Here is a 20263-nt window from a genome sequence, read left to right as displayed (position 1 = left end):
CTTACAGAACAAAATGTACAACTTATTTTTTTCTACTTGGGCCACTCTCAACATGTTCTTTTCTCTCTCTCTCTCACACACACACACATAAACAATACAACCCCTATAAACCAACCAAGTCTTTTCTTCTACAGCCTGGGAGGGAAAAGAAGAGATTAATAGCTTTGGGGGAGATTTTGTTAAGGTTTTCACCTCCCCCACACCCACCCCGTATGTCTATTCTGTCAACTTCTTGTATCCTGTTGGACACCTAAACTGCCAGCTCTCTGCAGCAGGGACTGTCCTCTGTTATTTGTCTGTGCAGCACCTAGAACAATGATGCCCTGATCCTTGATTTGGGTTTCTAGATGCTACTCTAATACAAACAAATTTAAAGAATAGTAACTAAAGTAAATGTAATCAGAAATTGTTATATTTCTTTTCCAGCTAATTTTCTTATGTTTGTTGTTTGTAGATTTTAATTCTACCTCAGGCCTTGACAAGTTAGGAGGAATATTCACAGCTGCATTCAGTGCAGGAATCTAATTCACTACCCACTCTGCACTGCTGCAGAAACCAAGCGGCAGCATGGAAGGCTGTCAAGTTAGAAAAATCCCATACGACTTAAGGAGCACTAAATTGTTCTTTTCAAGAGGCAACAGAACACTCCTTTCTTGTCAAATGTGATTGGACTTCAAACAAGTTTAAACCTAATCTTTCACCTCTCATCACTGGCAATCCTGACTCTGGATGCTACGTGAAAAATATAAATACAAAAACCTGTGTCAAGCAGCTAAGATTCTGCCTTGTATTTTAATACAAGGGTTGCTACAGTTACTGTATAAAATCACATGAAAAAACATTTGTAACTGAAAGTCAGCTCTACCAGTTCAGTGCCAGAGTACTGTTATGCCATGTGTGAAATATGGATTAAAAAATTATCCTGATCTTGGAGCACAGAGACGAGGCACTTTGTTCCTGAAGACCTGTATTTGTGGGTCCCTATTGAATCAACTAGTCTCATAAAAGAGTTTCCCGATAGTTTTAGGTGAGAGGATGTTCATGTTAATGACACTGTCAACCACAGACAGAGGGTACCGGTATAAGAGTTAAAAAGCGCAGCCATCAGAATGATTGCACATTTATGTCTGTGGTCTCCTCCATGGCAGATATTTTGTAAGTGCTTACATATGCTGAGGCTAATTTATGGGATACATAACAATATTCATCCCTAAATAGCATAGTCCAAGATATGGTAAGAGTTGCACAAATCACCTGTAACAGCTAGATTTCAAATTAGAGCTCCTTTTTTGTTTTTAAATTTAACACACATCACCCTTTCAAAAACAGCTCAGGGAATATATCAGTTTTAGGTGAATGGGCTCTAACTTTTGAGCTTCCCAACTCTGGTGAAAACAGGGGTAAATGGACATATAAATACTTAATTTTTTACTCTAATGCTAATTTTCAGTTTAAGTTAGTGGTCCTCAAGTGCAAGTTGAACCTCATCGGTGTGTCATGGGAGCCCCTTAACATTTTTGACAATCAATGCTGGAAGCTGGAGTGTAGCCTAATGCTTCTCCATGGACGTGCTTACCAAACGTGCTGAGAGTAAAATGACTGGGATGGTGAGTGTTTCAATCACAGCAGGCACTACAGCTGAACTAGCATAGTGAAGGACTGCTAGTAATTCTGTATCGTTATCTGCCAGCCTGAACTGGAGTAGAAAGGGAAAATACAGAGAAAGATTCAAAGGGTGGGGAGGAAGAGAAGAGGGATGGATTGAGACAAATTAGGAGGAGGAAGAGGAAAGACAATAGAGTGGTCCACATCATTCCTTCCTAGCTTTGGTAACATGCATAATTTTTGCACTGAGGTTTATGTGGGCTACCAAAATTAAGAGATGGACTACCAAAAGGTGTCATTTGTCATGTTACGAGATTGTCATTTCTAGTAAATTTGTCTACCAGTGGGTTCTGGGATTGCGCTATAGCGCTAGACTCATTGAATCAGATTCAGACCTGAAGTCAATTACACCAGCTTTCATTAGGCTCCTGTTTGCTTCCTTTATTGTAGGTACATCTCAAACAAAAAGTTTGAACACTACTATGAAATACACAGAGGTTTCTTTTTCACTCCGACCAATTTTGCTGTGTTAGGTACACTGTAAAATTCAAACAAACTGAATACACTCCCTCGAGCTTGTGTTTTGTTTTTGAAAACAAGTGACAGAAAAGTCCATTACCTACCAAACAAGGACCCTGCATGCCTAGACTTTAGTTATAACGTGCTATGGGTACTTGCCTGGCATTTAATGACTGACACATTGTTCTTTTAGATATGCATGAGCAAAAATAAAAAAAGGTACTGAAAGTACAGGATGTCAAAACAAACTTTGGTTCTGAGTGGAACTATTCCTAATACATCAGCTCAGTTACCTTACATCGTAACCAACATACTCTGAAATCTATTTAAAATGAAGTAACATATTTTGCAAGCTTATTATGGTTTTGCTAGCAGCTGATATCTTGTACTAGTGATAGCAGTTTTACTGGTTGGCTTCCTGCAGCTTTTCTGTGCTTTCCCTCTGAGTACAGAACAGAATGCATTTTCAATAGCATATCATTTGCAATGTCTGTCACAGTTAAATTGCTCTCTCGTTCTGAACTGAAACTCTGTTAAAAGAAAATTATGGCAATTGGTTTTCTGATCCCTCTGAGCTCTTTTTCATAATAAATTATAAGCTGTCAATGGAAATTTGGCTGGATCGCTGAAGTTTTTTGTTTATATTAATAATTGGGTTGATGTGGTCTAGGAGTTGATTTGCAGAAAATAGTGGCCTCTTGTAGTGAGTCAGGTCAGGTCTTGTTTTTCTGTCCAACTATGATAGTCTTCTTTTGGAATTAAAATAGAGGTAAATCAGAAATAAAATTAACTAATGAGCAGCTCTCTCTCAAATCTGCTTTCTTTAACATTTTGTTTAAGATAACAGTCTCCCCTACCATTTGTGGGTCATTCTTTGATTGAGGGAAGCATGCCTTAGACTAAGGCTTCTACCTTCTTTTAACATTTAGATTTTCATCCTTCTTTAGGGTTCCTACAGAGTGACTGGACAAGGTCCACTCTATTTCAAGCTAGACTTGAGCAGTCTCTCCTGCCTGCACTGAGACAGATAATGCTTACTAAGTATTAGAGTTGATACGTTCTATTGTGAGTACAAACACATACATGCACATAAGAATTGACCCTTCATTTGATGAGGACAGTGGGACATTTGAGAACAGAGACTTCACTTAGCCTCTGTTAAGATTTCCTGGTAAATTAACCAAAGCACTATCTAATTTCTTCACAGGAGACCATACAAAGCTTGCAGCTGATGCGCTGTTCTCAGATCAAGATTCTTTCCCAGTTGTACTAGCATGAATCAACAGTTTCTCACTTCATCTTTAAGTAAAAATCTACATGGCGTACTTTTGTACTGGACAGTGAAACATTTACTTCAGAATCAGAGAAAAATCTGAACAGACCCATCTATATGAAAGCAATTTAAGTGACATGTATGACTCAGCATGATGACTGATGCCCTGCATACCAAGATAACAATGATCAAATAACCTGACTTTGGAGGCAATGGCCATGCTGTATAACTCACATATATTTACAGATTATTTTTACAGTTTTTGAAGCTTGGGCACACAAATTAAACTTTGAGACAGATACGCTCATGTTTATCAAACTAGAGTAACTGTAACTTTAAGAGTAAATAAATGTATTTAAGATTGGCATTTTAGATTAAACTCAATTTCTTTACTTTTCAGTATATTAATATGCAACACCATATATTTCTAAATTTCATCTGTTCATGTCTTTCATGAATTTAAATATTTAAGTATCGTTATTACTTTTTCCTCTTAATGAAAAGCCAACCTACACACACGTATAACTTTTAAGAGACCTTTTATCCAGACGCTGACTCCTGAAATTAAACAATTAGACCATCATAACAAACACCACCACTATAGTGGATTTTTTTTTAAAAAAAAAAACACTCTTCATCTAAGAATCTCAAAGAGCTTTACAAACGAGTTCTTGTAGTTGTTGTGAAACAGACTTGCGCTATCTGAAAATTAGGAAGGGATTGATTTATATCATAATGTACGTTCTTGGGCAATCAAGATTACTACCCTGTCACCAGTAAGGAACACTAAAGTATGTCTGACAGAAACATAAGGCAGCATAATACAGTGGCTGCTTTTATTAAGCAATATTTGCAGGAGTTTGCAGAAATATTGAGTATTTTTAAGTCTAAATAATATGTTACAGATTTTAATATTTCTGTGGATTTCAAGAAACTAAAATTTACGGGGTAATGTAAATAAATCAGGACTGTATGTTTACATAGAATTTCTAACCTTAGCACTAAAGTACACTAATTCAAATATTTTAAATGATTTCTAATGCCAGTCTCAGGTGAAGAACTGCCCTTAAAAAGATTCGGTGAAGGGGTATTTGTTAGTAACTAAAAATATATATATACACACTTGAACATGAATCAATGCATATGTACAATATTGATACCATTTAAATGCCTGATATAAAATGGAGAAAGTGCATCATATAGTCTTCCTCCTCTTGGGCCTCAATTGTGGACAGAACCAGACAAGTGTATTACTGTTGCCATGGCTATTTGTACTTAAGGCATCACTGTCTATGTCCTTTGGTTTTTCATTTCTTTCTGTAGCTTGAATGTAATCTGCCTCCTTTTTACTTGTAAAAGCTGGTCTCTCCCTGGAGAAACTTCTTTCCCTATGTCTTCCAAATGGGGATCTCATTCTTTTCCTGTGCTTATTCTCAACTTCTGCCTTGTCTCTATCATCCTCACTTTCTTTCTTTTCACTACTGCCAGAACCATGTGTTGCTCTGCCAGTGATCTCCTGAATTTTCTTTTGTAAATAAATCCCACCTATTCCATAGCTGCGTTGCCCACTGTTCTTGTTGCTGGTTTCACTGGCAAGCGATGAGGAGGAACCAGAGAGATTCATTTGACCACAGTTATCAGACCTCTGGATGTTACCAACTACAAAGAAACACACAACGTACAAATCTTTGTAAATGACAAAATATCTGACAGCAAAATTAACATTTTGATTTTAACCTAATAAAAACTTTTTTCTTAAATCCTGCATAAGGCCTTCTTCGGGTAGAGCTCAGAGAATAAAGAGAATAAAACCTGCAATAGGAGAACTAACTGAAGTTCAGGACTGAGATAGGGTATTTCAGTCATTCGTGAAGTATATTTTGAATTTTAATTCAGTAATGAATGTTACTACAACATACAAGACGGGATATAAACTACCTTGATCAAAACAAGCTGGTGCTAAAAAAACCCCCTCAAAACAAACAAAAACCCCCACATGATAAAAGCAAGTCAAACTAATGAAATCATCCAGAAGAAAAGAAATATGATTCTCATGGAACCATATGAAAGTTAATGTAAATCACATGTTTACAGAAACATACAAGCAAAAGTAAGGCTTGAAAACCCCATCAGAATAAGAATTGGCAGCAGGATTCAATAAGAAGGCCACACAGACACTTCTTTTATATATGTATTATGATGATAAAACAAAAACTAATGACACCCTCCTAAAAGAAACAGTGTCTTGTGGTGCCAGAAGCAAATTCTCATGAGATCTTGCCAAGCATGATCTCCTGCTGAGAAGTGTAAGATGATCAATAAATTCCCATGCACGGTTCCCAATCCAATCCCTCATTCTCAGGGTTGTCAATAATTCAGAGACAACAGTTCAGAATGAAGGAAGGTGGGACAAATGCCTTACACTATTCAGCAGTGACCACTCTGGCCGACTAGTAAGTGTGATGTTAGCCGGCTTCCAAGGGAATCCCATCCAAATGTGACTAGTGAATATTGTGATGTAGGTCCTTCAAGGCAAAGGGTTTAAAAATAAGTGGACCTACAGAACATCATGATAGCAAGGAAAACTCAGCATACAAACACAAAAATGTAAATGGTGAGACCCAGGATTCGGCAGGATGCATTACTTATTTTCCAATACACCTTTGTAAGTAACAAAGTTTTCACCAAGATCCTGAATTCTATCTGGCATTGCACCTGCATCTCCTGTCACAGCATGTCTGCACAGTAGTTCAGCAAAAATCCAGGGTTTGGCTAGATTTATTTTTGATGGATGGAGGAAAAAAGTATTTAATGTTTTTTGCAAGGCCAATTTTAATAATAAAAATACATTAAAGCTAGTAAAACAAAGACTTACAGTATGATTAGGGAAAAGCTTCAAGAGAGGTCGAATGTCCCAGGTATAAGATTAATTTAACAGTGTAGTGCTCAAGACATACATACATTAACTCACCAAAAGCAGTGCTCAGACAGAGAAACTTTTGGAAATGTTATCCTAAATTACTTAGGCACCTAAATCCCATCTGTGAAAGTAATTTAGGTACTCAGGAGCCTATATCACATAGATTGTCAATGAGACTTTGGCTTCTAAGTGCTTAACTCACTTTTGAAAACTGGACTTAAGTGCTTTTCAAAATTTTAACAAGGTCTAATTTCAGACTTAAATCTCAAAAATGTACATACTGTAATTGGAAAATGGTGTACTGTATATTAATTTTTACAGAAATACGTTCATCCACCTTACTATAAAAAAACACATTTCTTGACATAAAGTTGCTATACTCACAGAATCACTTAAATAAATGATAAATCCATAACAACCTTTATAGTATAACAAAATACTGAGTTCCTGAGATGGAAGCTTAAGTATAGTATAGAAGCATATACTCCTACCTTTGTGTGGAGAACCCTGAGGAGAAGCAGGAGGACTGGAGTGCAAAGAGGATGCCATAGATATACTATCTTCTGCTTGTTTCTTACTACTTACTTCCTCAGACAAACTGAGTGACTTCTGAGGAGAACCCGTACCTATGACGATGACAGAAATTTACTTTGTACTGTTCTACTTTCAAGGCAATATGTTTGATATCTGTTTTAATTACAACCAAGGGTGAAGTTGCATAATGGCTAGTGTAAAAGCATGAACAGAAAGAGGCGTTGGATTGTTTAAGGAGATTAGTAATGCAGTAGTGGGTTGACATTTCAAATTTAACTCAGGTCAAAAGTGGTCAAAAGATTTGCTATCTGATGATTGCTCAGTGTTCCATCTCAAACGAGTTTAGTGGCTTTCAGGTGGCAATAGGAACCATCACAATCGACACCCTGTTAGAGAGCCTTTGCAGAAAGATTAAGGATTGAATACGCTATGAAGCCTGAAATCTCCTCCCAATACACTGTTATGACAGCATGGGGAAGTGTATACGGTCACTGTCCATACCACACCACTTCAGGAGATAAAGAACTTTGTATCCAGGGCTGTCATTCCAGCACTTGTTCTGAATTTCTACATTCATACTAACCCCCTCCGCCCCCCACAAAAAAAGCATATAGAGAACTTAGTTGAAGCAAAACATAGAAATTGGCTTTTCTCATTCTCCACTAGTAAGTCCTATGTACTGTAGTATATTACAGTTAAACTCCTGATACATTGTTAGTGAAACACAGAACTTTTCAAACATCCAGGAGAGAAATAAGACATCTTTGCAGTTACACCATGAATTAAGCACAACTCAAATTGCACAGACACTTAAGTAGATTAAAGTAGAAGCATATGCCATTTTTAATAGAGAACACACTGAGGCCAGATTTTTAAAGGAGGAGGCCTGAGGTCTGCACAGAAAAATGCACTGCAATTGCATGTCTACGTGCCTGGGAAATTACCACTATTCCACATATAAATCAGGTTATTGTGTATGAAAATAGATATTTAGGTGCTAAAACAGTCATCTATATGCACAAAAGAGGTGATTACATTGCCAACCATTAAAATTTTAGCCTCATATTTATTTGAAAATTAAAATTCAGTATTTGTGCAAGTGACTTGATGTTTCAATTGCTGTAGTATTTTTATTGCTCATGACATAAGAAAATGAGGCTGCTCTTTATTATCAATATAAACCAATAAAAGAATAGATAAATTAAAAGTTGTTTTCAGTAAAAGACTAGTACCGCCTTTTGCACCACACAAGCCTGAGGAAGGACAAATATTTGGCCTTCATACCCCGCAGAGTTCAGAAGAAATTGGGCTGGGCCTGGAAATCATTCTTACTAAATTCCATGAGTGGTCTGAGGAGAGATTTATTCCCCAAGCAACTTCTTCCTCAGAAAGATTATTTTTCCGGAAGCTTAAGGGGTATTATAGACTAAGTCAAGTATTGTACTTCTACCTCACCAATGTATTTTGTCAGTTATTAGTAATCATATCGGGTGGTAAGCATCCAAATATGCAGAGGTGAAATGTCAGGTTTAAAAAACTGGTTAAAGGAGGATCTGACTAATGAGGGTTTGTTGGAGCCTGAGCTCCAGTAGTTCAACAGGTGTCCTAAACACTTTTCATAAAGGAGGTAAGAGTAAGTGAAAACAGACCCACATAGTTCTGGCAGTCAAGCTCCAATACCAAGTTGAGTCTGTTCAGCTGGAGTACTTCAAATGATATGGTGGATGAATAAAATTTAACAGCTATTTAAGTCCGCAATTTACTCTACTTCCTACAACTAGGAGAGGGAATAAGAAGAAGATGGAAAATAAGCTTACTATAAAAAGTTATATTCCCTGAAAGACATCACTTTAACACACTTTACTTTATTCCTTTGGATTTAGATTTTAAAGAAAGATATGTAAGATGTGGCAAAAACATTTGATGTGCCATAGTGTTGGTTAAGAAGCTGAGAGGCAGTGAGTCAGGACGTGCGATAAAGAGCTTAGTATTTTGTTTTTTTCACTCACATTGCAGTGCTAAAATCTGTGACTGACAGAACCTGCATCTTCAAACAATCAGGGATAAAACAATTTATGAGAGGAATCAATTTCTGTTGGCCAATTTAAAGATAGGAAGTTAGAAAGCAAATCTATGTCCATGTTTGAAATAACAGTAAGAATAAGGGGAAAACAACTTTTGTGAAGTTGAACTAACTTTCTTGATGTCTTCTTTAAGTTTTGAAGTGGAAATCGATGCAGAATTGTTTTACGCTATTCACTAACTTTATTCAATGTTTTATTGAATAATTTAATGTCATTTAAAATTGTTTTAGCTTTAAAATATTATGTATCATTCAAAGTCATGAAGACAAAAAAAAAAGCAAGCAACATACATTTCAGAGATGGAAATAGGTCAAAGGGATATTATTTAACAGCATTTTAATATAGAACCCTGAGAGCCTCAGACATTGGTAAATTTAGATAACGGGAAACAAATAAAATTTTTTGATGCTTACTAAGAGTTACTAATAACACTAAAACATATGTTGTTCTGTTTGACCATAATGCCATTACAATGGTACTCCACAGTTTGAAATATTAAATTTCCTGTGATTTATTTCTGTGATTACACTCAGTAAAATGTATTATATTCATGTCATAAAAGCAAAAAGGAATGTAATTCTACTCAGTTTGTAAGATTTCCATTCAGAAGAATAGAAATATATACTGTTAGGCACAATGGTGAATCACCTGCTACCTGCCCTGTTATGATGGTAGGCTTGTTACTTTAATTAGCCTGGTTCAGAAACTGAACTAGTTCTACTTTTTCAAATAGCACTCTCTGAGGCAATGGTTGTTTTCTTGCCAATATATATGTTATAGAAGAGGCCTATGAAACTAAAGCAAGAAAGTATCTTTACATACAATGGGATTTGTAATTAGAAACATTAAGAACTAAAAAAGGTATTAGAAACTTAGTTGTGCAAATAATTTAAGGTATGTTTTGTTCTTTCTTGTGGGATAAACATTATGCTTTCTTATACATAACTAAATGGAAATGAGTTTGAGACATGTTGTAAATGAAAAGGGTAAATGAAACCTTGAACTATTGAGGTTGAACTATTGCAATGCTTCCATAATAAATATTTCAAATATTTGGTTGATTTGGAATCCAATCCCTCTCCCCTTCTCAAACTTACTAACCACACAATTTACTTTGAATACTGGAAATACAAATTGCAGATACTCACTGAAGGTGACATGGTCCTTAGCTGGTCCTTTTTTTCTAATAGGGTACAAATTAACAGCTGGAACTTGGAGAACTTGGCTCATTCTGTTTTGTTGATGCAGATGGGCTTTTGTGGTTTGACCAACTGACCTCATGGGTATTGGTGACATTTCTGAAGATTTTGCGCCTCTTCTCTCATTTAAATTCTTGGTCACTGTAATGGGAAAAAAAGGAATATTAGTAATTTTGCACTCTAATTTGCAAGATTTATTTTAGCGATATTGAAGAAAATGACTGACCAGACAACAGCCACCTTTTAAACAGCAGTCTATACTATAACGTAGATAATATCTATTCAAGGCGCTCCAGTCTTGTTAGATTTCAGAGGCAAAAACATAAAAACAAGTTAAAAATATTCCTAATATTTCAATATTTTTTCAAATAGTTATGTAGGCACACAATGCAATGAGAAATTATTTGATTTACTCCCATTATAACTGAACTCCACTAATAGCATATTTTAGATTTCAGTGCAAAATTACAACATTGAAAAGCATGAACATCGCAACTATACAGGAAGTGTCCTCACAGCAACTGTACGCAGTGGGTCCTTTGTCCAGCTAGCTGGAAAAAAAGAGGTAGCTTCCCCTATAGGAGGCTCCCTCTGCAATTGGTGGCAGAGGGAAGGAATGAGAAAGTTTACCTGGACAGAGCAGGGAGAAACAGGAAGTGGCTGGATGAGGTGCATGTGAGAGGGCACTATCCTTCCAGGTGACCAGGTATTTATATCCTGGGCAGTTCCAAAGAAGTAAGGTGACTGTATTTTCCCAAAAGGAAAACGGGATACCACATGGGGCTGGCCCGATCCCCGTCCTCCCACGTGCAGGGCCGGCACAGGCCTGAGCCGCTCTCCTGAGCTCTCTCTCCTGCGTGGGGCTGGCCCAGCCTGGGCTGCTCTCCCTCCCATGTGGGGCTGGTGTTGCCAATTCCCACCCCGCTCCCACGTTCCTTTGCACCCCACTAGGGATTGCATCCTACTTGTTTGACAAAACTGTGCATTTGTCCCGTTTGCTCTTGCCAACTGATCAGCAGTCAGTGGTCATCAGTGGTCATCCTACAGAGAAGCCCTCTTTCACTGTGATCAGGCTGACTTGACTTGTAGCAGATATGTTTTTGATATTAATGACATTTATGTGTCTAACTTATTCTCTTTAAATTAATTTTGCAACATTAGGATTACCGAATTACATGTTAGAGTCCAGGTAGTATCAAGTCTTGCTGCAAGCAAAACTAGGAGAATTTTTAGTATTTAGACAACAGCTTCAGGAGCCAGGTAAATAAAAACTGACTAAAAAAAAATTAAATCAGATTTTTTATTTTAAATTTAATGTATTTTTAAACAAACATATAAAATTAATTTTGTTATAATAACTTATGCTAATGTCTAAACTATTATCTGTTAACGTAATTTAAATTAAATAAAAATAATACTACTCAAGCAGTACATGTTTGCTGCCAAACTTTTAAAGAAAGTCAAACCACTGAACTGGTGGAAGTCACTGGAACAAGATTGTTGAAGTGCTAAATCAGCTTTTGACAGAAACAGCCTCTTTTGCAGGTGCAGAGAGAATATTTTCTTCATTTCAGTTTATTCAACTAGTTCAGTTCAATGTAGGGACGCTGAGAGCAAAGGGAAAAGGGAAAATAATACTAGCCCCCCCCATAACGTCTGCAACATTTGCATAAATAAAGGGATTTGGGAGGGGTTGGGTCCCCAGTTCACATGACGTACTGGGGCTCCAAATTTCTCTCGACGGACCTGGTTTAATGACTAGTTCATTCACAGTTAAACTGACTGGGAGCTGAAAAGGCAGGAAAGCATGTTTTCCTCTTTCAATCCATGAATTTAAAACTACTGTACTTGTGAGAAGATGACATCTACTAGTTCTAAAAACTTGAAGGACAAGTTGACCAGAAACAATCAGTTCAATTCACTAACTACTGATAATACTTCCTTTGTTTAATAAATCAGTTTTAAATGCAAAACACATTTTACAAATTTACTTTTCTTATGAAGCCTGCACTGCACATTAAAGGTAGTTTTAATAAAAAACTTTAAAATGCTGTTTTATGAATTTAATTGAATTCCAAATTCCATTCATCTAGAGCTTGACACAGATCATAAGTAAAAAAATTAACCCTCTAGTAAATAAAAAATGCATCATTCACCATTTTCTAACAAATTTAAAAATGTAAAAATTAAGAATCTGAATAGCTAATTGCTTAAAGAAATGTGTATAGTGTCTTCTCTTGGTTAGGAAAAAAGTACCAAGTTTTATGCAAAGGCTATAGTGAGTTGCAAACAAACATATTTTAGTGGTTACCAATCAATGATAATCAACCTCTCTTTAGGAAAATAACAGCAAAGTACACAGGTGAAAACAGATTTAAATTGATTATTTAAATCAATGTTTAATACACTAATTTAAATCATGATTAAAATCGGTGATTTAAATCACCTTGATTTAATTCAATCCACCTTGCTGAGAAGCAGTGTGTTTGTGCATTTCTGAATCTCTCTCTTCAGAAAGATTATCCACTTGTTAATCCATATATATATATATATGCGCCCCAACTCAGGAAGACACTTTAACATGAGTGTAAATTTAAGCACAGGACTAATCCCATTGACTGGAGTGGGACTAAATGAATTAGGTACATGTTTATGTACCTTGCTAAATTAGGGCCATAGTAGGTTATGCCACTGTGTACTTTTCATTCACAATTCTTTCCACTTCCGCCATGGTTTTAAAGTAAGAAAATAGGATTAGCCATAACAGAACAAGTCAAAACACTAGTTCCTGTGGTCAAACTTTGGCTGTGGCCTAAACCTGATAGCTGAGAAGAGAGCAGCCCTTGTCCTCATTTTTGCAGTCTTCCAATTGTGAAAGTGTTTTTTAAGGTTTAGGGAAAGGGTACAAGATTCCTAAGCAACTCCCACTAGCTGCTAGTTTTTTACTTGAATTATAAGGTTTGCTTTCCTCTGTTATTTGAGCTAGTCAGCTATATTAGTACAGCTCTCTCTCTACTATATTTATTCATGTGTCCATTTAATACCATCTTGTAAAAGCATCACAAAAATCTGACTTGTATTGCTGTAGCACATGGAATTAAAATGGTCAGTATAGACTCTATATCTAAACAAATACATAATGGTAGTGTTGCACAAACGGGATAAACAGTATTTGAAGTCTGGATGTCATGATTTATTTAAAAGAATTGAAAGATAACCTTGTAACACTCACGTGTCTGACACTTGGGCATGATAGGGTCATCTTTTAAGTTTGCACATAAATCATACACTGAGAATTCCACATTATATGTTCTTTTATTGCTACTAAAGAAGAAAACTGAATATAAAATGTAGTGCATGGTTCTGCCTCCAAGTGTGAGCAAACTGTGTTATTACCATACTTTGCCAAACATACAGCACAAGAAGCAGGAAAAAAGGCTGTGTTCATGCTGTGCTTTCTTTGTTCATGCAAGCTACTCTTTTTTTTTTTAAATTACTTGGCATATTCTCTGACAGTGCCAACATGAAATTCAAAATCACTAATTGGATTCAAGCATGGCCATTTGCATGAGCCCCAAATCACTTCCATTACAGAAAACTTTTAATAAATGTTTTGTATAAGCAACAACACTACAAGAAATCTTAAAAAGAAAGCCCTCTACAATTCACAGATGAGATACTGTCAAAAAATTGGAAATATGATCTGTTAGGCAGGTGTCATTTAACAGAAAATTATAAGGTGGTAAAAGGGCCTCAAAGAAACTAATCACAAACTGACTTTCTAAAATTAATGAGTATTTCTGAGATTGTTCTCAATACTAAAATGGAACAGCACTGGACACTCACTGGTAATGGTGTCCCTGCATATTCCTTAAAAACACACCCATAGGCTTGGAAGGATTCGATTTTTATCAGTAAACATTGATTTCACTGTATGCACAAATACCAATGAAAAAATATTTCCATTGATAATAGAAATTAGCAGATAGCCAAAGAAAGAAAAAATGCTGATGAGAACTTGGAGTTTGACTGAAGGATATATACTTGGTATAATTTTGACATTTTGTATTTTAATAGTTATAAAGCTTTAAACTTTCTCAAACCCAGTGTCTACTATCATTAACTAATTATCATCTGATTCTCCTATTGTCTAATCTCCCCCCTTAATTTTCCACAACTGTGAACATTTAAATTGATAAAAATATTAAAATGCTTATAAACAAACATTGGTATTATCCATCAAAATTATAAAAAAAATAAAAATTGAATTCTGCCAAGTCTACCCATAGATACTTTGAGACATGTAAAACCTGGCACATATTTCTTGATGATCAGGTCTCACTTCAACTTGGATTCTGACATTAAAAAAAAAAAAAAAAGGAGTGAAGACAGTAACAACAGGTAGATCAGACACTCGACTACTTAACAGACTTTCCTATAAAACAAGACTGCACTCTAGTACGGTGCTTTTCAACCTCTTTTTCATTTGTGGACCCCTACAAAATTACAAACAGAGGTGCGGACCCCTTTGGAAATCTCAGTCAGTCTGTGGACCCCCAGGGGTCTGCGGACCACAGGTTGAAAACCACTGCTCTATGATAACGACAATCTTTCGCAGACCTCTTAGAGCAGTGTTTTTCAAACCGTGGGTCCGTACTGAGTCGGGGCATGTAAGACACTGGGTCGCCTTGCTCTGGTCAGCACTGCCGACCGGGACGTTAAAAGTCCCGCCGGCGGTGCTGCTCAGCTAAGGCAGGCTAGTGCTTACCTTTTCCGACACCGCGCTGTGCCCTGGAAGCAGCCAGCAGCGGGTCTGGCTTCTAGGTAGGGGGGCCACAGGGCTCCATGCGCTGCCCCCACCCCAAGCACTGGACAACGGGAGCTGGGGGTGTGGAGCAGTGCCTGTCGGCGGGAGTCGCGCAAAGCTGCTTATGTGCCTCTGCCTACGAGCTGGACCTGCTGCTGGCTGCTTCCGGGGCACCGCGTGGTCTGCGGTGCCAAGACAGGTGGGAAGCCTGCCTCTGCACCCCGTCTGCGCTGCTGACCAGGAGCCGCCGGAGGTAAGTCCACGCCCCAACCCCATGCCCCAACCTCCTGCCCCAGCCCTGAGCCCCCCCCAAATCCAGAACCCCCTTCCTGCACCCCAAACCCCCCATCCTTGGCCACACCCCAGAGCCTGCACCCCCCAGCCCAGAGCCCTGACCCCTCCCGCACCCCAACCCTCTGTCCCAGCCCCGAGCCCCCTCCCACACCCTGAACCCCTCATTCCTTGGCTCACCCCGCAGCTCTCACCCCTGCACCGCAACCCCCGTCCCAGCCCTGAGCCCCTCCCACATCCCAAACGCCACATCCCCAGCTCCGCTGGGTCGTGGGCATCAACAATTTTCTTCAACTGGGTCCCCAGAAAAAAAGTTTGAAAACCGCTGCCTTAGACAAAGACCACCAGGGTTGACCACAGGTTGAAAACCACTGCTCTAGTACCAAAACACTGACTTTCTGAGGTCCAGCCAAACTTCAGCTCTAAACTCGGAGAAGACAACCCTGTTGGCTATATATCCATGAGCTTTCCATTCCAGAACCTGCCTTCAAACACCCAAATCCCTCCCACATAGACTTCCCTGGGTTGCTGCTGTTATAAATGCTGCTACTCCATACTTCTTGAGAACGCTCTATTATGTAGCCACAAAACAATTTCATTGGGGATGGGGGAAGGAGAGGGGAAGAAAAATTACACACAAAAACAAGAGCCTATATACCTTGCAAGATGACCAAGGGAACGTGTCTGTACACCACACTTGCCTGTGGAGGTGAAAGTGGGGAAAACAATGCTTTGGAAATGGAAAATATCTGAATACAAACCAATATATTGGGTGACAATATGGCAAGATCACACACCACGTTAATAGAGCAGGGAGGATACCTAGCAAGCAAGTTAATTCTTGATGTATCTATCATCCATTTCATTACTGTGATCCTAAAGGGAAGAGCTAAGTATTCATCCTGGGAATCAAAATTCTCAAGTCCTATTCTTCATTCTGCAAATGACTCCAAGACAGGCAAGTCATTCACTTACTCTCTGTACTCTGTTAACACATCTATAAAATGGACATAATGCTATTTATGTCATGAGGAATTTCAGAGGCTTAGCTAAATTAATCGAAAGGGCTTTGAAATCCTCAGATAAAAGACAGTATTTAAGTGCAAAGTGATCATTTCTGCAAATACACCTCTACTCCGATATAATGCGACCCGATATAACACGCATTCGGATATAACGCGGTAAAGCAGTGCTCCGGGGGGTGGGGGGGTGGGGGGGGCGGGGCTGCGCACTCTGGTGGATCAAAGCAAGTTCGATATAACACAGTTTCATCTATAACGTGGTAAGATTTTTTGGCTCACGAGGACACCGTTATATCGAGGTAGAGGTGTATATACCTTTCCTTCTTTCTACCAAACAATCTTAATTCCTTCCCCACTAGCTCACCTTAGTTAAGGTGTCAATAACTTATTTACAAAAATAATTAAGTATCAAAACCACATGCAATTATAATTGTTAATTTTAAAAAATAGGAATTTATTGAACTGTGTAGTATATAAGGGTAAAATATAGATGAGACTAAAGCTTATTTAGTAAGGTAGTCTCAAAGGAATTTAGTTTACAAGATTTTTCCTGCTGCTGCCCTTCATTTTTGACTGTCAAACCATGTCAGTCTCATCAGTCAACGCTGGCAATATTGGCATAACTTTCTCCCTGCTGTTCAACTCTTATTGTAAGCCATAATGCAAGAATTGCTTATTTACTCCTTATCCATGGCTAGTTTCTATATTGGTTTTGTGTCTTTTCATTTCCTTGCAGCTCATATGGTAAATGTTACTTTTATCCTTCCTTAATTCTGTAAAGTGACAGTGCAGCAAGAATGGATCAAATGTACTATAGGATTCTTTGGCAGACTTATTAAATGACGCACAACTTAACAACTAAAGGTCAAAAATAAGAGCTGTCACTCCAGACTTGTGCAAGTGCAATCCAAGACAAATGCTGGGTTGCTGAAACCGTATCAGCCAGGGTTTTTTTAGTGTCTGCAATGACAGTTACATTTCTTAGTACCTTGACATTTTTTTTTTTTGTTAAAAACATTCCTAAATTTATATTTGAAGTAGTAGGGCCATCATTAAAAATACTGTACATAATCAAGAAGTGACAGTCCTTTAAAAGGGTCTTCTTCTATGCAAACATATTGTTATGTTTCTAGCACAACAGCATACGTAACCAGGTTCGTATGGCAAGGAGGGTAATCCTCTCCACCAGCAACCTTGTCTAACTGAGTTTGCTTTACTTACAAGTGCTATATGCAGGCTCGCATTGAAGTGACATGATCTGGAATTTTTCCTCATCGGTTTCCACATTCAGATTGGAAAGGTACTGCTTCACCTTCCTGGCCATCTGGGCATCCTCATACAGCTTCTTGGCATTAAGGAGTGAGCTGCGTCGAGCACGTTTTTTGTGAGCACCTCCTTGAACATCAAGCATGTTTGAGTTTGTGCTGCCCTGGCTCAGAGACCTACAAAATGAAAAGGCAAATCAGTAAACTTCAGGCTCACTTCAAGAATGAAGTGCTACAGTAGCATATGCTGAAGCAGATTAATACCAGCACACTTCAGTTATGGCTCGTGCATGCTGATGCAAATGAGTTAAAGAGATGAATAGCATTAAAACAGCATTTGTCTTAAAGTAATTTGGTAAAATGACAAGAGTGTATTGAGTCTAGAAAGGATTACTCGTGAAAGTGTGGAACTGGCAAGAACCAGGCAAAATGCTGTGTAAGCTGCCTATACAGCTTTGCTAATTTAGCTCTGTTCTGCAAAACCCCTACCATTTCAATTCTGGGTTACGCTGGCAGACAGAAGTACCGACAGTGTTGAAGTTGGTTTAAGTAATTTGGTCCTTAGCATATGTTTATCTGAGACTGAAAACCTAATTTCTTGCAGAGGTGAACTATTACTGAATTATCCTACCCCAAAATGTCTGAAGAACTGGTAAAGTTGTGATAAAAAGAAAAGCAGTCTCATATATACGAAGTGCATTATGTTGCTCAATCCTCATTCTATTTTGCCAGCTAGAAATGATGGCCACAACAAAGCATTTTTTTTTTTTTTTTGTTGGACTGACAGCACAGGAAACTGCAGTCTTCTATTTCTCAAAATGGCAGGCATAGAAGGACAGTGACAGTCCATGCTTTGCTCTTACTGGCCTATCAATATGCTTAAACCCTGATTTGGGGATACCCTGTCTATGGAGGAGTACGTAAGCCTTCCATGTCCCTTTAATCTTTGGCCTCTGAAATTGCCAAAAGGGCTGCCTATTTAGATTCACTTGCTCCTTGAGGAATTAGAGCTAGATCATCAAATAGTTTAACTTAAGCATCCACTGTTATATCTGTTGGTCACTATCCAACTTTGCTAGCTTTGAACTATTGACCTAAAGGTTAAAGGCTCTATTAATCCCTTACTAAGTCTCTCGTAGATTCAAACTGCCATCCACCTCTTGTTCAATTGTCAAGGTATGGCCGAGAACTCTATCTTGGTCAATATTAAAATCAAGAAAATATTTTATAAATGTTCATCATGATAGCTGCATTACACAGTAAGTTCTAAAGTAAGCTTTAAATCTAACTCATATAAACGATGCCTGAATATTCTAATAAAGCATTCACAAGTATAACTTTTCTTTTAAAAGTGAATGCTGTGTAAACATATTTATAAAGGTAATTGACTTGTTAAAGAAATCACACGTGGCAGGATATGCAACCATTATTTGGAAATATACATATTTCACAGGTATACAAGAAGGCATAAGGCCAAAAGCCCAAATGATCCAGGATCCCAAGTAACAATGCTTCACAAAATCCACAGGAAGTGTTCAGAAGAGAGTAACCATAATAGTAAAAGAGGTGGAATATAAGCCTAACGTTTTAGGAAAAGTTAATAGAACTGGACATGTTGAACTTAAGGAAAGAATGAAGGAGGGAGACAGCTGTCCACTATATAAAAAAAGGAGTTTAATAAATTTTTGGATCAATCACTCACACATGTCAAATTCAAAATAATAATAATCTCAAATACATCAAGATGATATAGGTTAATTATGGAAAACGTATCATTATTACAGCCATGCGGATGGCAAAAGATGGCAAGAGAGGTTGTGGAATCTTCAGCATTTGGATACATTCAATGCTAAAGTAGATACATATCTATCAATTATGGTCAGGAATAATGAAAGACTACACATATTATGCTATAAACCATGATGCTCGCTGATATTTTAACAGCACAGTACCAAATGAAAGCTCTCTAGCAAGCTTTATATTGGTGGTAGCTACCGTGAAGCCCTGAAAACTTCACTCTGCTCCCTGGATAGTGGGGGTGAGGGAACAGATTTCCCCATTAGAATCTATTCCTTTGCCCACAGGCAAAGCACACATGGATGGGAACTAGCTTCCAGAATCTCATGTACGGTTTTAAACATGACCTAAAATAGAGAAAAAATTGAGCTAGTGCCCCTTTTTGCTTGAATGTGAGCGATGGCAGCCAAAAATATTTATTTGCCCTCTCCTGTTTTTTACATTAGAGATTCAAGTCCACCCTGGAATGCAATGGATGACTAGTGAACTAGCGGATTTTTCATCATCATAGAAGACCAAAAGCCAAGCAATTAAGAGGGGAAGCTATTTGGAGTCAGACTTGTTAACAAAAGCAGAATTTTTAAAATCTATTTAAATCCAAACCTTAATACACATAAAAAAGAAAAGATGTTTGTGTTCGCAACTCAACATCCCTGCAACTAAGGGATGAGCATTCACAAGTCACATCTCGGACCCCAACAATCTAGCAAAAATAGGGAATCCGATTTCGCATCCTTCAACTTAAAAAAGGAGGAAAAAATGCTGAGACAAGCTTTCAGTTTGCCTGTTTGCATCATAAAATAGTAGAACTGGGCACAAACAATTAAAAAAATTATTTGCAGTTCACCTTTAAAGGCCTATGCTTACACCCATCCCCTCCTTAATGGCTTTCTAGCATAGACGTGAGGGTGACTGTATATGGGTTTTTAAATAAATATAAAAGAAAC

General features: G+C 37.8%; 1 protein-coding gene across 2 annotated transcripts in view; it reads right to left on the bottom strand.

Moving 5' to 3' along the window:
- Positions 1–20263, bottom strand: part of RAPGEF6 (Rap guanine nucleotide exchange factor 6) — a 241511-nt gene that overhangs the window by 16488 nt on the left and 204760 nt on the right. For both annotated transcript variants that reach the window (XM_024213334.2, XM_024213333.2), the window contains 4 exons: positions 17476–17696; positions 10084–10275; positions 6809–6943; positions 4943–5056 (listed from right to left, as the gene is read on the bottom strand). In XM_024213334.2, coding sequence (XP_024069102.1) covers positions 4943–5056; positions 6809–6943; positions 10084–10275; positions 17476–17696 — 662 coding nt within the window. The remainder of the gene's footprint in view (positions 1–4942; positions 5057–6808; positions 6944–10083; positions 10276–17475; positions 17697–20263) is intronic.

Source organism: Terrapene carolina, unplaced genomic scaffold (genome assembly GCF_002925995.2).
Source record: "Terrapene carolina triunguis isolate 2854851 unplaced genomic scaffold, T_m_triunguis-2.0 Scaffold629, whole genome shotgun sequence".
NCBI classification, from domain to species: domain Eukaryota; kingdom Metazoa; phylum Chordata; order Testudines; family Emydidae; genus Terrapene; species Terrapene triunguis.
Note: the sequence above shows the minus strand (reverse complement) of the source record. Positions and strands in the feature narration are given on the sequence as shown.